The sequence below is a fragment of the Squalius cephalus genome (assembly GCF_949319135.1).
Source record: "Squalius cephalus genome assembly, chromosome: 2".
NCBI lineage: Eukaryota > Metazoa > Chordata > Actinopteri > Cypriniformes > Leuciscidae > Squalius > Squalius cephalus.
Window position 1 is genome coordinate 6,293,995 of NC_137123.1, and position 21,805 is coordinate 6,315,799.

General features: G+C 37.2%; 3 protein-coding genes and 1 pseudogene across 4 annotated transcripts; 1 reads left to right on the plus strand and 3 right to left on the minus strand.

The window, feature by feature from the left end:
• Nucleotides 1–671: 671 nt before the first annotated feature.
• Nucleotides 672–3,798, plus strand: LOC307154548 (caspase b). Its single transcript, XM_079864564.1, has 3 exons — nt 672–801; nt 1,581–1,842; nt 1,931–3,798. The coding sequence occupies exons 2-3, from the start codon at nt 1,590–1,592 to the stop codon at nt 2,089–2,091; spliced, it is 414 nt and encodes a 137-aa protein (XP_079720690.1). The 5' UTR covers nt 672–801; nt 1,581–1,589; the 3' UTR covers nt 2,092–3,798.
• Nucleotides 3,793–5,972, minus strand: LOC307154540 (microfibril-associated glycoprotein 4-like; annotated as a pseudogene). Its single transcript, XR_013824041.1, has 5 exons — nt 5,959–5,972; nt 5,659–5,868; nt 5,482–5,578; nt 5,235–5,396; nt 3,793–5,155 (listed from the first exon to the last, which is right to left on the minus strand). The product of XR_013824041.1 is annotated as a microfibril-associated glycoprotein 4-like (transcript).
• A 1,965-nt stretch (nt 5,973–7,937) lies between these two features.
• On the minus strand, nt 7,938–10,541 carry LOC307154796 (stonustoxin subunit beta-like; the record flags this gene model as incomplete). The annotated part of the gene is made up of 4 exons (XM_079864886.1): nt 7,938–9,153; nt 9,227–9,273; nt 10,114–10,287; nt 10,363–10,541. 4 exons carry the CDS (start codon nt 10,539–10,541, stop codon nt 8,609–8,611), a joined length of 945 nt encoding a protein of 314 aa, XP_079721012.1. The 3' UTR covers nt 7,938–8,608.
• Nucleotides 10,542–10,893: 352 nt separating this feature from the next.
• On the minus strand, nt 10,894–16,087 carry nlrp3 (NLR family pyrin domain containing 3; the record flags this gene model as incomplete). The annotated part of the gene is made up of 7 exons (XM_079864887.1): nt 15,882–16,087; nt 15,658–15,801; nt 15,449–15,487; nt 13,549–15,334; nt 12,709–12,882; nt 12,455–12,632; nt 10,894–11,019 (listed from the first exon to the last, which is right to left on the minus strand). The coding sequence occupies exons 1-7, from the start codon at nt 16,081–16,083 to the stop codon at nt 10,894–10,896; spliced, it is 2,649 nt and encodes an 882-aa protein (XP_079721013.1). The 5' UTR covers nt 16,084–16,087.
• Between the last annotated feature and the right edge of the window lie 5,718 nt (nt 16,088–21,805).

Genomic DNA, 21,805 nt, shown 5'->3' on the forward strand with positions numbered 1-21,805 from the left:
TAACTAGCAGAAGACACTAGCCAGGTTTAAATCCCAGTTGTGCAGGCGGGGCATGTTGTCACACTGCGTTACAATGTGCCCCTATTAGAAATATGCTATTATATTCTATAGTTGTATTAATTTTATTGAGAAAACGTGAGAAAAAGGTGAATAAAGACTGAGAGTCAATGTTCAGAAATGACTAATTATTTATTTGTTTTGAACTATGTTGTATAGCTGTGTTCGTAGTCAAAACTCAAAAATGAGTTTATATTTAATTATTAAAAATTGCCATTATTTTATATGAAAAAGTTTTTTAATTGTATTTTATTTAGAAAATATTTTAGTTTGTCTTGTATATTTTTTTTATTAGATCAGATAACATTTTAAGCTGTCATATGGTCATGTTACAATGTGCCCCACACATGTTACAATGTACCCCACCTATGGGGCATGTTGTCACATTTCACTTCCATTCTTTTGGGGTATATCAAGAAAAAAGTATATACTGTATTAATAAAACAAAAACACATAATTGTACTAGACATGTGGGAAATTAATGTGGGAAAAAATAAATACTCTGAACCATAAGTAGATTTACACAAACTGAGAAAGTCAAAAAGCGTTACTTTGTGCCCCGCTCTCCCCTATGTGCGCAGAAAGCAGCGGAAATGTCACACGTGATCGCACGCACACACACCAAAGGAACATTAAGTTAGTGACTACTTGAAGTGTGGCTGAGCAGTGTAGCGAAAGGAAAAGACAGAAAAGAGAGACTCGTCGAAAACAGGAAGCGCGGTCTGCAACTATACCATCAACTTTGTAAGTAGCCTACTATATTGATTTAATTTAACAAGTCTTTCGGTACAGCCTAGGTTAGTTTTCACAAGTACTACATGATTTTGAGTCCAGTTAGTAAGTGTGAGTGTTTTCTAACAGGTTATAAACATGCAGGGGTTAAAGTCGAAAAACACATCCGTTTTAACCACTACAAGTTTGAAACCTACACAGAAACCACTTTCTTTATACTGACAAACATTTGATCTACAAATGAGGCGTGTGCGATCAGACTTTTGAAGAATGATGCGAAGCTCATATAGATATGGTTACGTGTAGGCTACAGTTGCCATATCTTTCCACATATTATGTGATTTTATTGCAAAGTCAACAATTTTGAATCTCTATTTATTTTGTTAGTTCGCATGTAAAAAATACACGTTAGTTAAAAATTATGAAATTCAAAAAGGGAATATTCAGCAATTCACACTGATGCATAATGAAAAGACAAACATAAAATGTCTTAACCCGATGCTCTGTCTAGTGGAGAACTTTAGTATTACAGTCTTGTTTTGTCTTTCACAGTTGCAAATGAGGTTATGCTGTTTTAACTCGAATAGAAAATGATTGTCATGATATACGCCATTGTTCTGTATTTTATGTTTATTGTGTGGATGTTTATATTAAACGAATTGACACTGATTCCCCTACTTAGAAACCCACAATAACAGCTTAAACTATGTTGGTTGTATCTTTTGGCCGGCATTGAGGCTGATCGTGCTCCACATTAATACCATTTTATTTTGTTATATTTTTCCCTAAAGTGACACAAAATGGCTACAACCAAAATAGTGATTTTGGATGCACTTAATGAGCTACTGAAAGACGAGTTCAAAGATTTCAAATGGCGCCTGTCTAACAGTGACGCGTCTATTCCTCGAGGAAGACTGGAGAACGCTGATCGCCACGATGTTGTGGATCTCATGGAGCAGCACTACACATCAGATGCTGAGAAGATTGCTGTCAGAACGCTGCGCAACATGAAGCAAAATGCGCTTGCTGATCGACTGGAGGGAAAACAGGAAGGTAGGCTATAAGTCGACACTAGATGCATTTGTAGTATTTGATGTATGATGTTATGCATTCTGAGATTATCTCTGTGTCTGTCCATCAGTTCAAGAGGATGTTCCTGCTGGAGCGGGAGCTTCATCCAGTGCGAAACCTGTACCGGCTCAGACTGCAGGAGTTACAATGACCATAACATCCAATGGAGGAACCGTAAAGGCCCCTGTTGTTCATGGTTGTACTGTTAATGGCCCAATGACCTTCAACTAATGCTCAATGATCTATCTATCTATCTATCTATCTATCTATCTATCTATCTATCCTAAGGTTTTAAAGGGGTCATGAATTGAGATGAAATCAAATTTTCCTCGATCTTTTAACATATAAGCGCATGAACATGTAGTAATAAAACGAGTCAGACACAAACACAGGATGACTCCAGCAAAAAAAACAGAGACGCCTCTGAGAAGAACAAGATGTTTTGAAGTGCCAAACAGTCTTTACATTGCCTTACTTGTGATCCTAACATGAAGAAAGAGTGGATGAACTTTATTTTTAAGATCGTGTCAGTAAGACACTGTTTATGTGTTCACTTTACACTTTACATTTTACATGAAGATTTGTTATTCAACAGACTGATACGAACCGCAATGTAAAAAAACAAAAATTTGTTTTTCTTCTAAAATTACAAGAATAAAGTTGAAATATTTTGAGAATAAAGACGCAATTTTTCGAGATTAAAGTAAAAAAAAAAAGTGTTTTTTTTTTTTTTTTTTTTTACATTGCGGTTCAGGGCTTCCGTAGATTTGTGGTTTGGTTTGTCGAATACATTGCAAAATCAAGGATTTTTTATTTGCCACAACCAAGTGTAAAGCACATGTAATACGCATAAATGTTTCACATTGTTAGCAAATGTTTACAACCATGTATTCACCTTTCTGTAGCATCTTCAATTCAACATATGATGTAGTAAAATACAATGTAACCTCACAAATACAGAAGGAATAAATATAAATAAAGATTATTACTTACCCTACTGTCTAAGACTGGAGTATCCCTGGTATTTGAGGTGTAGGTTTGTTTTCTCTGATTCAGACATGTATGGCAGAACATCAGAAGTTTTCAAAACAATTCCACGGGTGTAGTGGCATGTTAAAAAATATTTTTTGATTGTTATGCAATCATAGAAATGGTCTTAAACGCTTAATAGCAATGGTAAAGTCTTAAACGCAGCGAGACAATCAAAACCGAGTGTTTGAAATAGAGGGTCAAGAACAGGATAGAAAATAGCTTATTACTTCTAAATAAGGATATCTTTGATGAAAAAATCTTGATAACATTATATGTGGACATCAGAGAGCATTATACTTTTTTTTAATAAAAAAAATGCAGTTCATTACACCTTTAATGGCTAAAATGGAGAGAAAATAAATTTGGCGATTGAATGTTTAGACAGCTCATAGTTTTTAGAGGCAACAAGGCTTCTGATTCATTGTGTTTTTAAGTTCATTTACAGCCACAAACATTTTATACATTAAACCTTATTCATATTTTTATGTTTTCAATGTATTTGGGGCTTATATCTCTGTTTTAATAATAGCAATCTGAGTAATTCTGAACAGTAAACTCTCATTTGTCAGCTTTCTAAAGATACTGTGGTTGTGAGTGGAATATGAATGACTAATGGCCAGCAACATTTTGTATTTCGGGAATGTCATTTATGCACTTCGTTGCCTAAGAGGATTATAAAGAAAAATACTAATGTTTGCATCCCATATTCATTAAAAAGCACAGACCTGCAATTTGCACCTTCATGAATTCACCATAATTTAACCAGAAAATGATCAATTGAATATCTACAGTAAGAAACACATTAGGCCGCAAAGTGTTCATTGCAGGAGTTTTATTGAAAATGTATAAATCGATTCATTTCAATGTTAAATTAAAAGAAGTGACCCAATACAAAAAAAACAAAAAAAAAAAAAAAAACTTGTAAACAGCCATATTTTTTTTTAAGTGATATTCCTACATGATTCACTAAGTTACACACAGGGCCTACAACTAACTTTTTGCCACACCTGACAATGACCAGTAACAAAATTTACTTGCCATAAATATTTTTTTACCAGCCATGAAACATAGATTAATCCTTATTAAAGTTACAAAAGTTATTCAGTCAAGAGCAATTAGTGATTGCTCTTTATATTTTGTTGTTTTGTAACATTAACAACACAGATAGCATCAGGGCTATTAGGCTGCTGTCACTTTAAGAGCACTGATCCAATAAACTGTTACAAACGTGTTTTCTTTCTCAACTGTTTACATTCATTTTAGGCCCTGTCCCAAATGGCACACTTCATATGCACTTTCTGTCTTGTGGACTTACAATGGCTACTGTGTGCGCATGTCCATAAAGTCCATGAGAGGAGGGTGTCCCATTCGTCATTTTAGGATTCAGAAGGGTGCTCGATATGTGTCCTTGATGCACACTTTTGGTGAGCCGGCACTGAAGCGAGCTCCACAGCAGACTTCTCTCCGACAGTCAAAGTGCCATTACGTCACGAAAGTGTGGACTCTGAGGAAGACTGCGAGTGTTTAGGGTGCCATTTGGGACAGGGCCTAAGACATAACTGACTATGTTTACAAGGATGCTTGCCAATACAAGCATTTGACAATTTTCTTTGAAGATGTCTGTTCAAGTGCAAGAAGACACGAAAGAGAGCTCAATTCCGTATTTGGGCACTGTAGGAGATGTGAATTTCTAGGCGCGTGCTTCGAAATAACAAAGTTAGTTCCCTTTCGTGTCTTCTTGCGCTTGAATATTTATATTGGCAAGGCTTAAACTTTCGTGATGATGTAACCCGCCAACCGGTCAATTCACGTTTGTTCACGTTCATGTTCTCACAACATTGCATTGCTAGAATTCACTGGCAATTAACACTGTTTCACATACTCACAAACACTGATGTTTACTTGCATTTGGCACTTGGCAAATGTTAATTTTAGGCCCTGGTTACACAATTAATAGAAGAAAGGAAAGCAATATAATTTCGGAGAAACAATGTTTGTTTCTTCAAAGGTCTAAAACACACGTTTGATCTTCATGCTAATGGATTTCATACTGACACCGTAATTCTTCCAGGTGTACCAAACAACTCCAATAGCATGATGGGGGAATCTTCTTGCCATAAATACACACCGTTGGGGTTTGTATGGTGACAGCCTGCGTACAAAATTGCTCCGAGATGATATTTGGCACAGTTATTTCCAGAGCCCTCTTGGTCCTTTTCAAAGGTGGTGAACTTCTGATCATTATGAAGAGATAAAGAGTCACCTGCAGAGAAGAGGAGCATCACTGAGGACAATAACTCAATGGAAATGTGTTTTTATGAGTATAAATGAAAATGTCCTACCTGCTCCTCCATCAGTGAACCCTGAAACATGCAGTTTATACCCATCCATTTCACAATCCACAGAGAAGGACAGAGCAAAAACTTTATTTCCTTCAAAGTCCTCCAGATCCACTCTCAGCGCGTACGTCTTCTTACGTGTCAGCTGATACATGTTCTCCAGCCCTGTTCACACACACACACACACACACACACGTTCAACCAAACACATGATCATCCACACAAACGGACACACGCTGTGAGATCTTACCCAGCCAGTATTCGCCCTCCACATTCCCAAATCCTCTCTTGTACTGATTCCACGGCCGATAGAAATTCACACTGCCGTCCATTCTCCTCTGAATCACCTGTGATGGGTTTATATAGAATATATGATTCATAATGTATGTTCTGATGTGTGTTTAACTATCTAAGCTCACATTCGTACCGTCCATCCTCCGTTGTCTTCATCTTTCCCATCTGAGATCATGTGACAGTAAACCCAGAAAGGAATATCCCACGCCAGATAGATGGTGTAAATCCCACTGTGTGTTTCTCCTGCCTTATAAAGTTCAGAACAGTCGAATGGCATTTCTTCATCGTGACTGCACCCACTCATCAGAACAACTGGAAGAAAAGCCACCAAAAATACCAACATCTACACGGGACAGAGAGAAAGAGTTTCTTCACACTGAAATTAAGGTGAAAACATAGTAGTTATTGAATATCGAATTTTTGATGAACTTACTGCCATCTTCTCAATCTCTCCTCAGAAGATCACAGATTCGATTTCTCTATGAAAGTAATATAAAAATTTCAAACTGTATAAATGTCTGAATGTTCTCTGAGGTAAATAAGGAATAAAACAGCAACTCACTGTATGTGTTGTGCCTTGAGTGTTTGTGGATGAAAGACTGAAACACATATTTATATATCTGTCAGATTCCCAGGCTCCTCCTTTGATAATAATATATAACAATAATTCTCACGATATAATAGAAAAAGCTGTTGAAAAGAACATATTTTGTCAGAACAGACAATAGGTCATTGTGAGGATGCGAGTCTAGATTTTCGCACGCAAAGCTAGAAGTCATGTAATCTGTAATTTAAGAACCCAGACAGAAAGAACAGCAATAACTAATAACAATTGTACAAAAATAAGCCCCTTTCACACAGAGATTCCGGAAAATACACTGATAATGTGTTCCGGGAGTTTGATTTTGGTTTGGTTGTTTACAGTAACACGTGAAACCTTTGCATTTACCTGCAAAAATCTTATCACATTTGATTTGATGTTCTAATCAGTCACACAGCACAAAACAAGATGACAATAAATGTGCACAAATGATAAGATAAAGAGGCTTTCAGGTTACAACATCTAACAGAAGGAAACAGAGTCGCTTTCCACCTTGAATGCTGCATTTAGAGTATCCTTGTTTTAGTGAACTCAATTGAAATAAGTTCAGAGAACTCATAAGTATTGTTTTTTATTTAACTTTATTTGGATTGAAGTTATCGGTTTCCTCAAAAGAGATGAGTTAGCTTAACATGTTGGGTTTTACAGTGAGGTGATATAGCCTTTCAATACCATTGCACAGCCGTTATCATTTCTCATATAATATATTTTATGAAAGTCATGTTTTCTGCATAGAGCTGCCGTACCCAAGTACATGTGAGGGTGAACAACAACTTTAGTGTGTTATTAGAAAGTGAAAGTGACAGTGACAAAATGATTAAATAAAAAACTACAAAATTTCATGTCAAGAGGATTTTTCAGGCACTTGATAAATTCAAATATGTTTTTATGCGCAAAGCATTGTGCTCCATTTCATCTTATTTCATAAACTGTTATAATATAATACATTTTACATTTGTTTTACACTTTCTTGATTGCTTGAATTAATTTCAATGGCTGAAAGGATCAGGTTTATCACCAAATTTATATATAACTGACTCCTAAAAAAATGTTCAAGCTACTTTTTACATTAGTAAGAAGAACATTTTGCAAGTTGGATTACAATGAGAGCACAGTGTGATGAACCCACATTTACATTTTATTTCTCTATTGTTTTGTTTTGTTTTGATATGATTCTGTATTTTATTTTGTCATAAGGTCATCTATTTGTCTGATTAAGTACATTGCAATAACATAAGAATACGTAATATACAGTGGTAAAGATGTTATCAATGTTTCATCTTATTGTCTGCATGGAGAGCAGAGTTTAAAACATAGAAAAGAGTTCATGAACAGGTCAACGAGTTCGGATACAGTCAAATGGCTAGTGATCATCTCAGCATGCTTTGTGATTGGTTCATTCTTGATCACACGTGATAGCGCATGAATTCTGTGAGGAGAACATTCTGGATAAGCGCGACTTCGGTGGGATGACGGACAAGCTTCGGATGCACTCCGTTGTGGCGAGGGACATGGTTGGACCATATGTCTTCTCACTTTTTGGATCCCTTTCTTTGCACATATCTCGTGGACTTTCTCGGGAGTGGATACCATATCTTTTGGATGTTTTCCAGGATTTTTGCGCCATCGAACAGTGACAGAGACACTACGTGCGTGCGTGCGTGTGCGGTAGGCTAGTCGAGATGGCCATGCCTAAAGGACAGTGAGATGTATCATCAGGCTACTGTGGTAATGTTAACATGTTTTGGGGTGATTTGAATGTGAACCTTTTTGTTTAAGACCTGAAAAAAAAAAAAAAAAACGACTGTGATATAGTGAGCTGTAAATTTTATTTGGGTTTCAGATAAATGATTGAAACGGATCCATGACTCCATGCCTGTATTTGCTGCCATCCTAGTACGTAACAACAGAAAGTGGAATTTGGCAACATCTCAATCACAATTTTTCAACAGTGTGTTTTTTTTTTGGAGGGTCATCACACGGTGTGGGTCAATCAGATGAGCCATCGCTCAGGTGTCCATAGAACGTCCAATATCTTGTATTAAATGTCATCAATAACACAAATTTAACTCATTTTAGTTTGTTCAGCAAACAAGTCAAGTCAGCTGCAGATTTCTTGCAAATTTTCAGATCTCAATAAATAAACCAGCAAAGGCAGTAAAGGAGCTTTTTTGCATGTTATAGGTTAACAAAGTGAACAAATGAGTAAAAATAAAACTTCAAGCTCAGAGAATGTTTTAATAACAAAAATAAAGCATTAAAAAAACAGTCAGCTTTTGCATGTCTAAAAAGGCAAATCCAAAAAGCAGTAATAATTTCTGAACATTTTCAGTTGTTAAACAATTACAGTAAAACATGTGAAACCTTTGCATTTACCTGAATAAAATCTTATCAAATTCGATTTGATGTTCTGCTCAGTCGCACAGCACAAAACAAGATGACAATAAATGTGCACAAATGATAAGATAAAGAGGCTTTCAGGTTACAACATCTTACAGAAGGAAACAGAGTCGCTTTCCACCCTAAAGGCTGCATATAGTGTATCTTTAAAAGATGCAAGGAAGGTGTACAAGTGTGTGGGTGTGTCAGAGACTCTGTAAAAGGACAAAATGCCAGCCGTCGTGTCCACATAAACCCCTACTCTCTTAAATGAACGAGAGGTCAGAGTCTTTATATTAATGTCTTCTGTAGCATGAGAAACATATGGATGAGATCCACATGTAATTTTCCATGACAAATCATTGTTTCCAAGCTGACCGCTGGCCTCTACGAAAGTAAGATCATCACTTTTCCTCTGAATGGTCTTGTACGTCACTCCGACCGTCCCGTTCGAACCCGTCCATTCAGCCTCCCAGTAACAGCGGCCGGACAGACTCTCTATAGACAGAACTTGTTCAACAGGTTCAAATCTTTCTGGATGATCAGGATACGGCTGTACCTGTTCTACTAGCGTCGCTGTTCTGCCTTCATCGGATAGACACAACCGATTGTGAGCTGTGTTTGGATCCAGCTTGAGATCGCAGGCATCTGTGAAACAGAAAACACTTAAATTAGTGTCTCAGAGAGAAACACAGACAGATGGAGAATGAGATACACTTACACTTTCTTATCCCTGGTTTGATGAAGTGTTCACCCATAGGATCAGTTCTGCAGAAGAAGTCAATGAAGAAGAAGAGGAAAGTAAGAAAAGCTTATAAGAATGAGAGCAAATAATAACAAACGGTCATGGGTTTGATTTACAAGGAATGAATTAACTGAATGAATGAACCATTCATTAAATGTCGATCTGGACAAAGTTAGCTGCCAAATACATGAATGTGTAATCACTTCCTGCATGTCAGTTAACAAAATTGAACTTAAATTGTTAGGCTAATGTTTTGTTCTGATTCCAAACAGCTATAGAGTTAGATTTATAATAAAAATCATTATAAAAAAGAAGCATTTAATGATCCATTCTTCTTTAACCACAAAACACTGACAAATTTTAATTCAGATATTTAGACATCATAGTAAGTGAGTCTGTAAGTCATTGTCTGAATATATAAGATTAAATTATGGCTCAGTCAGTATTGAAAAAAAAAAAATATTACTTTTCTTCAGCAAGGACACATTAAATCAGTCAAGATTGACAGTATTAACATTAATACTGTTACAAAAGACTTTAGCACAAATGTTCTGAACTTTGATAATAATTAGAAATGTTTCCTGAGTATCAAATCAGCATATTAGAATGATATCTGAAGGATCATGAGACACTGAAGACTGGAGTAATGATGCTGAAAATTCAGCTTTGATTACAGGAATAAATTACATTTTACAATATATTCACATAGAAAACTGATATGTTAAATTGTAATACTATTTCACTGTTTTGTAATGTATTTCTGATAAAATAAATGCAGCCTTGGTGGGCAGAAGAGACATCCTGAATTACTTTAATAGATCTTAGGGAACAAATTAATGTCACATCATTGACCCATGACATACTTGAGTATCTGCAGTTTGTAGTTTGAATCCTTCAGTTTGTCGTTGAGCAGCTGGACTCCTGATTGTCCAGGGTGATTGTAGCTCAGATCCAGCTCTCTCAGGTGTGAAGGGTTTGAACTCAGAGCTGAAGACACAAAACCACAGCCTTCCTCTGTCACCATACAGCCAGACAACCTATAGATAAATAAAATAAATAAGCAACCATGCATTTCTCAAATAAATAAATTAAAGCAAAAATCCCAGTTTTACCTCAGTATCTCCAGCTGACAGTTCTTCAGTCCATCAGAGAGCAGCTTCACTCCTGAATCCTGCAGGTCATTGTTACTCAGGTCCAACTCTCTCAGAGGCGAATCTGAGCTGAGAATCGAGGAAAGGCACTCACAACTCTTCTCAGTAAGGTTACACCAGCTCAACCTGCAGGAAAACATTTCAAAATGGACTTCATCTGCCTTGTAAAAATTGATTTTCCTAGACAAAAGCTGAGATAAAACTCACCCTACAATAAAGCAATAAAATGCACACTGGACAGAAGATCGCAAAGAAAGAGCACAGGACATTGTCTTGTCCAAACTTTTGTCCTTCCTTATCTCTGCATCCCCCTCTCCCTCCTCCCTTCCTTTCCCCCTGATTCAAGTCACCAAAAGTTCACTGAGATTGTCTATATATATTGTCTATTGTTTTTCCTTTTCATGTTTGGTATCATTATAAATGTCTCAGTGCAATTGGTAAAACGGTCTTAATTTTATTGCAGTCATTGGTATTATGAGAAAGATTGAAAACTTAGGAGAACTCTGTTCTCCTCTTTGGGTGGTGTCTCTTCAAGATCTCCCCTCTCTCCCGAAACCAGGTGTTACCCCCTGGGGTACATGAATTGACCCAAAATAACTCAGAGCAGTCTTTGGGAACCTGTAACCAGGAAAACCCCCACACAGTGCTGTGTCAGTGTTTTCTCAAGTCTTACACTTGGAACACACTCACACACCATTGTGTGTCTCAGTCAGGAATGCATTGCTTACTCTTAGAGTCATCTTTGAGTAATTGATGTCATGTATTTATTATTTCTGAATTGGCTTTTAATCATTTACTTGTGGAATTGGCATGATACATTTTTTCCTGACAAATAAAATGTTATATTTGAATTATTCTGTATTATTCTGAAATCATTATTTCTAGTAAATTGTGTAGTCTGGTGTTTCAGCAAATCTCCTCCAGGATAGATCAAACCGAAGGCACTATGAATGGAGCATGGAGCACATCATTAAGAAGACCTTCCGATTTCTGACTATCACTGACTTAGCACGTTGCATCTTGCGACTATTAAAAAATGTACACTTTTTGTTATGAGTTAACAGAGAGCGACCGCTTAAGGGTAAAATAGTTTGCACTGCATTCTCTGACTATTTCAGAACTGGCTATGTTTGTGATTGTGAGCGTAGATTTGCGACGTGACGTCTCAAGGCGATACCGGGTCCTTTAATGAATATATAATTGAAAGTATGGGTTACTCAGTCAGAATAATCAAAGATCTAAATTAAGTCATAATATATTTATGATTATTTTCTGATACAGCTGGCCTGATACAGTGTGCTTAAAGGAGAACTCCGGTCAATTTTAACATTGAGCTAATTTTTTTGTAAATTTGGAGTGCTGTCAATACAGAGAACAACGACAAAAATCGGTGTTGCCTACACCGTGTTATCCTCTTTTTAAAATTTGCACCCTGTTGACTTCAATGGGGCAAGTTTTAAACCTGCTTTTAGCCTCTTAACATCCTTGATGTGTCCATAGTAATCGATTATCAAGTTCACGCGCGTGATCATAGGTAACTAAACCTATGCGTGTGAACTCGACAATCGATTACTATGGACTTCGACCGAAAACAGGATGTAAATACAGATATGTGCGCTGGCTGAATAATAACATCATTTTTATTCATATCTTTCACATCTACTGCAGTCAGATTCACCCGTGTTCACTCTGAAGGAATCACTCACATTAGCTGTGCACTTGTAATGACACATCAAGGATGTTATGAGGCTAAAAGCAGGTTTAAAACTTGCCCCATTGAAGTCAACAGGGTGCAAATTTTAAAAAAAGGATAACATGGTGTAGGCAACACCGATTTTTGTCGTTGTTCTCTGTATTGACAGCACTCCAAATTTACAAAAAAATGAGCTCAATGTTAAAATTGACCGAAGTTCTCCTTTAATAAACTGTATTACAAAAAATATGGGTAGTGTCAAAAGGATATTTCGCCCAAAAATATAAATTATTTTATCATCTTGCTTGTTTATTTCATCAAATTGCTTCAAACTTCTGTAATGCTAAATATCACAAATACTTTCCTCAGAACTTGAAGTTTTCTGTCTGTTTTTTCCATCCCATCTAGGAGATGATGGAGTCCAGAGTCCTGCAGGTCATTGCCGCTGAGATCGAGCTCCTGTAGACGATGTGAGATCATCTGGATTGCAGAGACCAGCTCCATACAGCTGTCCTGGCCAAAATGACACTGGGCAAACCTGAATGAGTACAATATGAGAATTACATTTCAGGCTAGTCAGTAAATGTTTACACAGCAATGGAAACGGTAATCACCTCAGTGTCTCCACATGACAGTGTGGGCTCTTGAGTCCAGCAGAAAGCACCTTCATTCCTGCCTCGATACTGTAATTGTGACTAAGTTCCAGCTCTCTTAGAGGACCATCTTCTAGTTGGAGAGCCAAAGCCACCGTTTCACAGCACGTTTCTGTCAGTCCACAGTCTGAAAACCTGTAAACAAGGCAAGGTGTTTACTTGTCATGAAGAGTTTACCTTTACATTAAAAAAAAAAATACAGATCACAATAAATTTAACCTAAAATCGAATACGCTGCACAAATAAATTAGAAATATAGAAAAAGGGGGGTTGGGGGGTCGTCTTTAATATAGAGCTAATAAGATTTTATGAATTCTATTGATTTTGAAAACAGAAATTGTGGGGTAAAATAAAACTGAAATTAGGAAAATATTAAAATTAAGACAGATTTTTTTTTTTTTTTGGGGGGGGGGATTTAATATTTAATATTAATAAGAAACAGTTGAGAAAGAAAACATGTTTAACAGTACATTGGATCCGTGCATTAGCTCTTAAAGTGACAACAGCCTAATAAACCTGCTGCAGTCCGTAATTATGTACATAATTAAACAAATGACAAAGGAAAATCACTTACTGACCTTGACTGAATAACTTAAGTAGCTTAAATACATACTGCTCTGTATTTAATGTATTCAGTAACTATGCAGACTTATATGCAGTGTTATTTTACATTTGATTATTTAATTTTTGTGGTTGGCTATCACTTATCTGAATACCACTGTTAGTAGCAGCAGCCCTAAAACAATATGTTGAAAAATAAAACAGAGAGTAATACAACACCCTTCATTTGACACTACTTACAGGGCTTTTCTGCAGCATCTCACAGCTGGCACGAGTCTCCTGCATCCGGGATATGTGTTGTTGAATGTCTTCGGGTCAAAGACATCGAGCACCTCTTCTGACATCAGAAGCACATAGACCAGCGCTGAGCAGTTCGATTTGGACATAGTTTTCAGCTGGCCGCTCTCTGACCTCAGGTATTTCATGATTTGTTGGTACAGGGTTCTGTCCTGCAGTTCCAGTATGCAGAAGAAGTGGTTGATGGATTTATCCGGGCACTTGTCATTGTTTTGCAATTGCTTGATGTATTGGATGGTTTTATTGATGCATTTTCTACTGTCAAGCGTTTCGTCCAGCAAGCCGATCAGGAGTTTCTGATTGGACTCGAGAGAAATGCCCAGCAAAAAACGCAGAAAGAGATCAAAATGCCCTCGCTCGCTGTTCTTGGCTTTATCAATCGCCTTTTTCAGCAAAATGTACAGCATTTGGTCTTTCTTGGGGCGTGAATCCTCCAGGAAGAACTTCAGCTCCTCCATGTTCAGCTTCAAATAGCAGAGGAACACGTGCAACGCAGCGAGAAACTCCTGCACACTCAAATGTATGAAGTAATAAACCTTTATCTCATGCAGGACAGAGTCTTTCTTGAAGATTTCAGCACACAATCCTGTGGTCTCATCACTTGCGTTGATGTCGCACGCTTCCAGATCCTCCTCGTAAAACATGACGCTCTCCTTCTTCAGCTGTTCAAACGCCAATTTTGCCAACTTGGAGATCATTTCTTTGTTTAAACTCAAGACTTTTGTGCGGTCTCTTTCGAGTTTCTCCTCGTACTTCTGGTTCTTTATGTTCATCTGTATCAGCAGGAAGTGGATGTACATTTCGGTGAGTGTCGAGGGAATGTCCTGTCCTTTGTTCTTGATGAGAATATCCTGAAGAACAGTGGCCGTGATCCAGCAGAACACGGGAATGTGGCACATGATGTAGAGACTACGAGACGTCCTAATGTGCAAGATTATTCTGGAGGCATGCGCTTCATCTTTGATCCTTTTTCTGAAGTACTCCTCCTTCTGCTGGTCGGTGAATCCGCGCACTTCTGTAAATAATCCTATGTACTCCGGAGGGATCTGATTGGCCGCCGCTGGTCGTGATGTCACCCAGACGAGAGCTGACGGAAGCAGTTTTCCTTTAACAAGGCTTGTAAACAAAGCATCAGCAGATGATCGTTCATTCACACAGTTCACTGACTTACAGTTAAAGTTCAAATCCAGACGACTCTCGTCAAGTCCATCAAAGATGAATGCCAGCTTGCATTTTTTATAAAACTTAGTGTTTTCCACGTCTTTCAATTCAGGATAAAATTCCAGCAGAAGCTCATGGAAACTGACCTCTTTATCATCTTTAATCAAGTTAATCTCTCTGAATGGAAGCAGAAACATACAGTCCACATCCTGATTGGCTTTTTCTTCGGCCCAGTCCAAGATGAACTTGTGCACGGAGAACGTCTTTCCGATGCCAGCGATGCCTTTGGTCAACACAGTGTTTCCCTCCTCCTTTTGCCTCAATAAACAGAATATGTCATTGCAGTCGATCGGTGTTTCCTCAAATTTGGCCGTTTTTAAGACTCGATCAATCTTGAGAACTTCATGTTCATCATAGACATCTGTAATGTCCCCTTCGGTGATGAAGAGTTCCGTGTAGACTCTGTTGAGATGTGTTTTGTTGTCTTTTTTGCCCTCAAAAACACGTCCTGTTTTGGCCTTCATGTTGTTTTTGTGACTTTCCAGGATTTTTTGCAAGACATCGTCCTCTAGATCAAATCAAAAACACAACAATTGTTGTTAATCAACATGAGTTCTGCCTAAAATCATTAATATGTTGGGAATCGTAACTTGTAATAAAATTGTGGCTATTGTTTTTGTACCTTGTTCAGAGGTCTGTCCCTCAGCTGGATTTTGTTGTCCTTTGAGGATGGCAGCAAGCATCAGAAACAACGCCAGAAAAAAATGCACATCCATTATACACAAATCGTTTAGCTATTAACGTGGTAACAAAGCATATTTATTCAAAGCTTACAGACTATTTGCAATTTCATAGTGACACATGTTAACAGCATTAGTGCTATAATCTTACCAATAACACCAGTAGTTGAGGTCGAGTTGATGATTATTGAGCCATGGACAACAGTTTGAATGAATACTGGCGAAATTGCAGTTGCACCTGATTCAGCTTTCAGATCAACATTGACTGCAGTGTGAGGGGAGCTGATTGTCTGCACTGGGATAAAAACTGTGATTTAAGAGATTTACACACTTTCTTACATTACAGCTTTAACATTAATGATTTTACTTCATTACCATTCCTCTCTTCAGCTTGGTTCCTCTGGAGGTCTATCTTCACAGCTTCATCTGATCCACGACACTCCTTCAGCTCATCTACAGCGTCACTGGTGTCTTCCCTCTTCAGTTCATCAGCCGTAACTGCTCTTTTCAGCCTCTTTTCTTCGTTATTGTCCAGCTCATCCACTGCTTCCTGAAGCTGTTCTGGAGCGGACGCCATCTTGTCTACTATAAGATCACGAGACATATGACCAGAGACTTGCTTGGTAGCTTACTCTAAATTTACAAGAGAATAATTAAATCAATGGCATCTTAAAATTAATTAATTAATTAATTAATAATAATAATAATAATAATAATATGATAAACTAATGGAGTACCCACTTAATAATACTAAACAAAGCCCTTAACTTCACTGTTGAATAGCTACACTCAACAAGTTATAAGGATGTAAGAACAGAAGCAGTTTTGCTAATGTTCCTATACAGACATTCTCATGCTTACGGAAAGTCCAAAGTCTCACCTAAAGGCCCATTCCCAGCAAACACAGAACGTTGGCACAACGTACCCAACCTTCTAACAACGTTTTATCAACATGGCCAAAAGGTTGCTATAAATACGTTGTGTGGTGAAGGTTGTTACAACGTTGTCACAATGTTGACATTAAACCATCGTTCAGGGCCATTGCTTAAGGTTGTGCCAACGGTGTCTTAACCACTGGACTACATATGTACTCGTCACTGCCCTGAAGCGTGAAAATCAGCCTTTTAAATTCCAACCACCTGTTGGGCTCATAGTGTTGTCTCGTTCTTCATCGAGCAAGTATAGGCCTACGTAAGTATTGCGTTTTATTTACCTCAGCTAAATAAGATACGTTATTATTCAAACACAACCTACAATTTCATTTTCTAATGTGACTAATGTAGCCTTGCTTGCACCATTGAGTTTTTCCATTTCATTTGTCTGCTATTTAGTCTCATTCGTTTCTTTGCTCCTCTGGATTTGTGGATGTTTCCTAGATTGATTCCGTTTACCGAACTTTATCGCCCGGCTTTCGACTACTGTCTGCCATGTACATAACACGGTTTTGTTCATTAAATGTTCTGATCTTTGCTTTTTATGTTTTATTTATTATACTTAAAATAAATTTGTATATTAATTTATTTAGTTTTTCTTTTTGCACAAATGTTTGACTTTTGGAAGTGCAATTTGATTACCATAATATGCAGTTAGTTTTAATAAAGGTGAATTAATGTCACCTTCTGTAATTTTTACTTTTCAAAGTGTACACTTGCAGGTGTTTATTATAATTAGGCTAATTTACTGATAGCCCCATTAAATAATAATAAGGACAAACAAAATTTAATACAACTATATAATTATCTAACATCTGACTAATTAAAAATTAACCTCAAAACATAAAATGCTAAATGGGGATATCTATAGGCCTATTTAGCATAAAAACAAAAAAATTGTCAGAACGTCGTCTCTCAGTTGCTGAACAACGTTGCTACAGCCCTGTCGCCTCTTACAATTCTACGTTGTTACAATGTTGCGAGCACGTAGACAGCGACGTTGCCATAGAAGAAATGCAACGTGCCACAGACGTTGCCCCAACGTAAATGTGTTTGCTGGGTTGACACCAAGAACGATTTATATAATGATAACTTTATTTGCATCCCCTCAATAATGTTTTGTTTATTCTCCATTTCCGTTATGGTCTGTCTGTGGCCATATCTGCAGCTCGCAGTAAGTTATTTTTTCGTTAATCAGCTGGAAAACAGCTCGTTCTGAAGTGACTCCAACGATGTCATTCTTCTTATAGCTGTGGTGTGGACTTTGCTACTTCTTAGAGATAAACTTTACAGTTATCGTTGGTGTGAACGAGCCGTGAACGGTTAAATTCAAGGAAGTTCGAAGACCAACAGAATGCAAAACCGACTTGGGTGAACGACAATCAATTTATTAGTAATGCAATGTATATTAAACATAATATAACGTTGAACTTAAGACATAACGCTGGGTGGATGCAAAGAGTGTTTTTTTTATTTTATTTTTATCAAAGACGTAAGGTTTCTTTGGATATAATCAGCATACAGTACAATGCACTGCCATATATAAAGCACATTTAAAAAACAACCCAGGCTGAACAACAAAAAGCACAAAAAGATAGAGTGATATAGTTGTTAAATATATAACACACACGATACCTGTCCTGCAGTTTTTAAAGGCTTCTGTTACTTTCACTTCAGAACGTCATTTCCTTCCATCAGGCTTTTTATTTCGCGTCCGACCTGAAGGAGGCGCTGATACTCGACTTATATTATTGTGTGGTTGAGCAGCTAAAAATATGCCCAGTCAAACATAAAGTATATTAAACTATGCATCAGGGTTAATCTTCCACCTGGTGGATGTGCAGAAGTTTTTTTTTTTTTTTTTACCTTTCAGGACTTGATGGTGTGACTGTAAATGTCAAATAAAAAAAAATGCTTCCTTGTTCCTTATTTAACAACTTGTTTCCCACGTCAAGTCAAGTCAAGTCAAGTCAAGTCATCTTCATTTATATAGCGCTTTTAACAATGTAGATTGTTCCAAAGCGGCTTTACATTGATAATAGGAAACTAACAATGGATATGGATACAATATAACAAAGCAATGGATATAATAATTCCCACTCATTTAAGGTTTTAGATCATGGAATGACTCCCAGAAGAAAACATATGACCTGGATAAATCAGATGTATCACGACTGTTTCCATTTTGGGAAATATATAGCTTAATCAAAGCTGTATTATGGCAGTATGCACACACACAAATACAAATTTTACATTCTGAGAACAGCATGTGTGATTTTTGATATAAGTGAAATTTGAATGAAAAAAAATTAGGTTGCACTAATAATGCATTTATTATTGTAAGAAAGTGGCATCAGAAAATGTGTTTAGAGTGGCTGAAAATGGACGGGTTGTAATAACACGGCATATATTCTTTGTTACACAGCTTTTTGTTATGATTTTTATTTTTACTTTCATTAATGCTCTATAACATTTCCTTTCTGCACTTATTTAATCCTTCACTATGTATTTTGTTTGGTTTATTGTTCTGTAATAAGGACTTGTAGATATGAATAAATAAATAAATAAATAAATAAATAAATGTGACCAAGCATATGTCAAACAATCTTGACAATCAAACAATCTGATGATTTATCCAAAATAATGCCAAGGAAACAGATTTCAAGGAGTTTCATTCTAAGAGGTGCTGTATGTAACTTTTTCACTCTACTAAAGTATAACAACACCATCATATGTTTGCATATATTGAGGAAACATGCTAAGTTCACATACTCGTTTCTCTGAAAAACACTTCTATCGCCAGTTATTATACTTTGAAATGTGTGTTTCCAGGCTGGAATGTGTGTTTTTGTTTTGGTCTGTGAAACTTTACGTGGCCAATTTGCCAATTTCCATTGTCCGCTCATTCCTGTTGCGTGTGCTCAATCTGGCAACCCGTGTGAGCGCCGTCGAGTCTGTGGAGCCGGGAGAAACAACGATTTCCGATATTATGAATTCGACTGCAGTACTTATTTCAACCACTAGTTGTAATTCTTACAGACTGCACCTTTAAGTTTGGCTTGATTCAGGTTTGACTGTTAATCAACCTGATGTGTCCATGAATTGCTTTTTTTCCCCCTGTTCCACTGCCCGTGTGTCATGTTTTTAACAGCGAAAATACTCATGGATTCAGATATGTAACCAAACAATGTCACTCAGTTTTACAAGGTCATCATGGACTAACAGTTGCATTTATTTCCTGCGCTACTGAAGTCCTGTCTGAATGATCTGTAGTTTGAAATATGACCGTTGAATAGGTGAGAGAATCAGAGGCGTCGGGTTCACCAAACACTGGAAGGCCCAAACTGTAGCCAGCATGAGTGTTTGTGCACATGATCTCTTCATAATGACAGACAGTGTGTGTGTCCTGAAACAAGAGAAGACAGAGATGAGCAAGGACATGGTCAACAGGAAAGATGATTAGCATCCACAAGTTAACAGTTACAAACTGATTGAGATCAAACTCAAACAGACACATAATGAAACTCACTTCTTCAGTCAGCATGTTTTCAGCCGAGAAATGAGCGATACCTTTCATCCACACTCCTGTTTCAGGACACCAGATTGGGACAAAATGAAGTAAAGGACTTTAATTTGACAGGATGTGGAAGTCTAAGTTATGAAAATGTTATATATAAGGTGAAAAATAGCTAAGCATGTAAAATGATGTGTTTTTAACAGAGAGAAAGACAGTTTTACCTTGTCTCTTTTGTCTCAAACCGAAATAAGCAAACAATGACAATCCAAACACCATCATTATCACCATAACCAATGCCATAATGTTGACTGTTGAAAAACCATGAAAACAGATGAAAATAATCCCAAATGTCCTGTTTTTAAGGAAATCTGGAGAGTTGGATTGTTGTAAGTAACAGAATATGTACCTAGTTGTAATTTTGGTGATAATGATGAAGGTGGTAAAGATGAAGATGAAGGTGGTAGTGATGAGGTTGAAGATGTGACGGGTCTGATGGATCCACTATCTTCATTCGCTGGTTTAGTCATGTGATCTGAAGTTGTTGTGGTTGGTTTACGTGACTTCCTCTCTGATATGACTGAAGCACAAATGATCGTTGGGTTTAATTTATGATACATAATATATAGATGATGACAGTAGAAATCTAAATAACAGTCTGTAGTTTATGCAGTTATTGCAGAATAAAAACTATTTAAGATTGTTTGCTTGCATATATTGAGCCTGCATTTAAGAAGAAGTCATATTGTGGCACAAAGTAACGTGACCACTTTGAACGTTCCCCTGACACAGCTGTTATTAACGCTTCACTGATGTCAAGGGTGTGGTGCAAATATAGCGCTGTATGTGTGACCAGCAACACTTGTTAAATACAGTCTTCTAGACTGCAAACAACAAACAAATCATTATATATAATTTTACAATCAGATTTTGATCTTAAAAATAATATCAAAAGGCTGAAAGCATCTTACCGTTATTAATGTTCAGATGTGTCACTAAAATCCACTTGTTCTTGTTCTTTTGTCCTCTCTCTCCAGCTCCACACCAGTATATCCCAGAATCCTCTAGTGTCAGATCAGTGATGGTCACAGTAAAAACTCCTGCAGATTCATCATCCCTCAGAGAGAATCTGCCGTTACTGTTTGTTTCTGATGAAGCTTTGATAGTCGATGTCTCACAGAGCGACGGGTCGCTTCCTTTGCACATGAACTTGATCTTGTTCTTCAAATCACTGTTATAATGGCAGGTGATGTTCAGATTCTGTCCAGTCACAGCAAACATGCAAAAAACTAAATCAGGGCATAAATGAGAGAATTAAGTATCCCAAATTCTCATTAATTCTACACTGCATCCTTGAGTCTGTTATAGTGACAGCATGGGATGTTTAGTCTAATTTTGTGTTTTGAATGAGCGATTTCTCCGTAGCTGAAACAGCGTTTCGTGTGTCATCATCTACAGAGGATACTGTGGTTTCTGTTCTCTCGCCTCTTTACATCTTTACAACAGGTGATACAGCGCTCTCTCAGACACACACAGACCTCTCTAGTGTTATATATTAGTTATGATTATATGTGTTTTACACCGTATCTGTGTGCACTCTCTCTCTCTCTCTCTCTCTCTCTCTCTCTCTCTCTCTCTCTCTCTCTCTCTCTCTCTCTCTCTCTCTCGTTTCCGTTTCCGTTTCCGGTGCGAGTGGACAGGTGTGTGAGGCTGAGTGGCTTGAGTGTGAGAAGTGAATGTGAGTACTTTTCTTTCTTTTTTTTCTCTCTGCTTTGTAGGATTAGTTTAGTAATTGGAGTTTTTCGTGTTGTTATTATTGAGTTGGGCCGTGTGTGCTGCTGTTGCTATAGGCA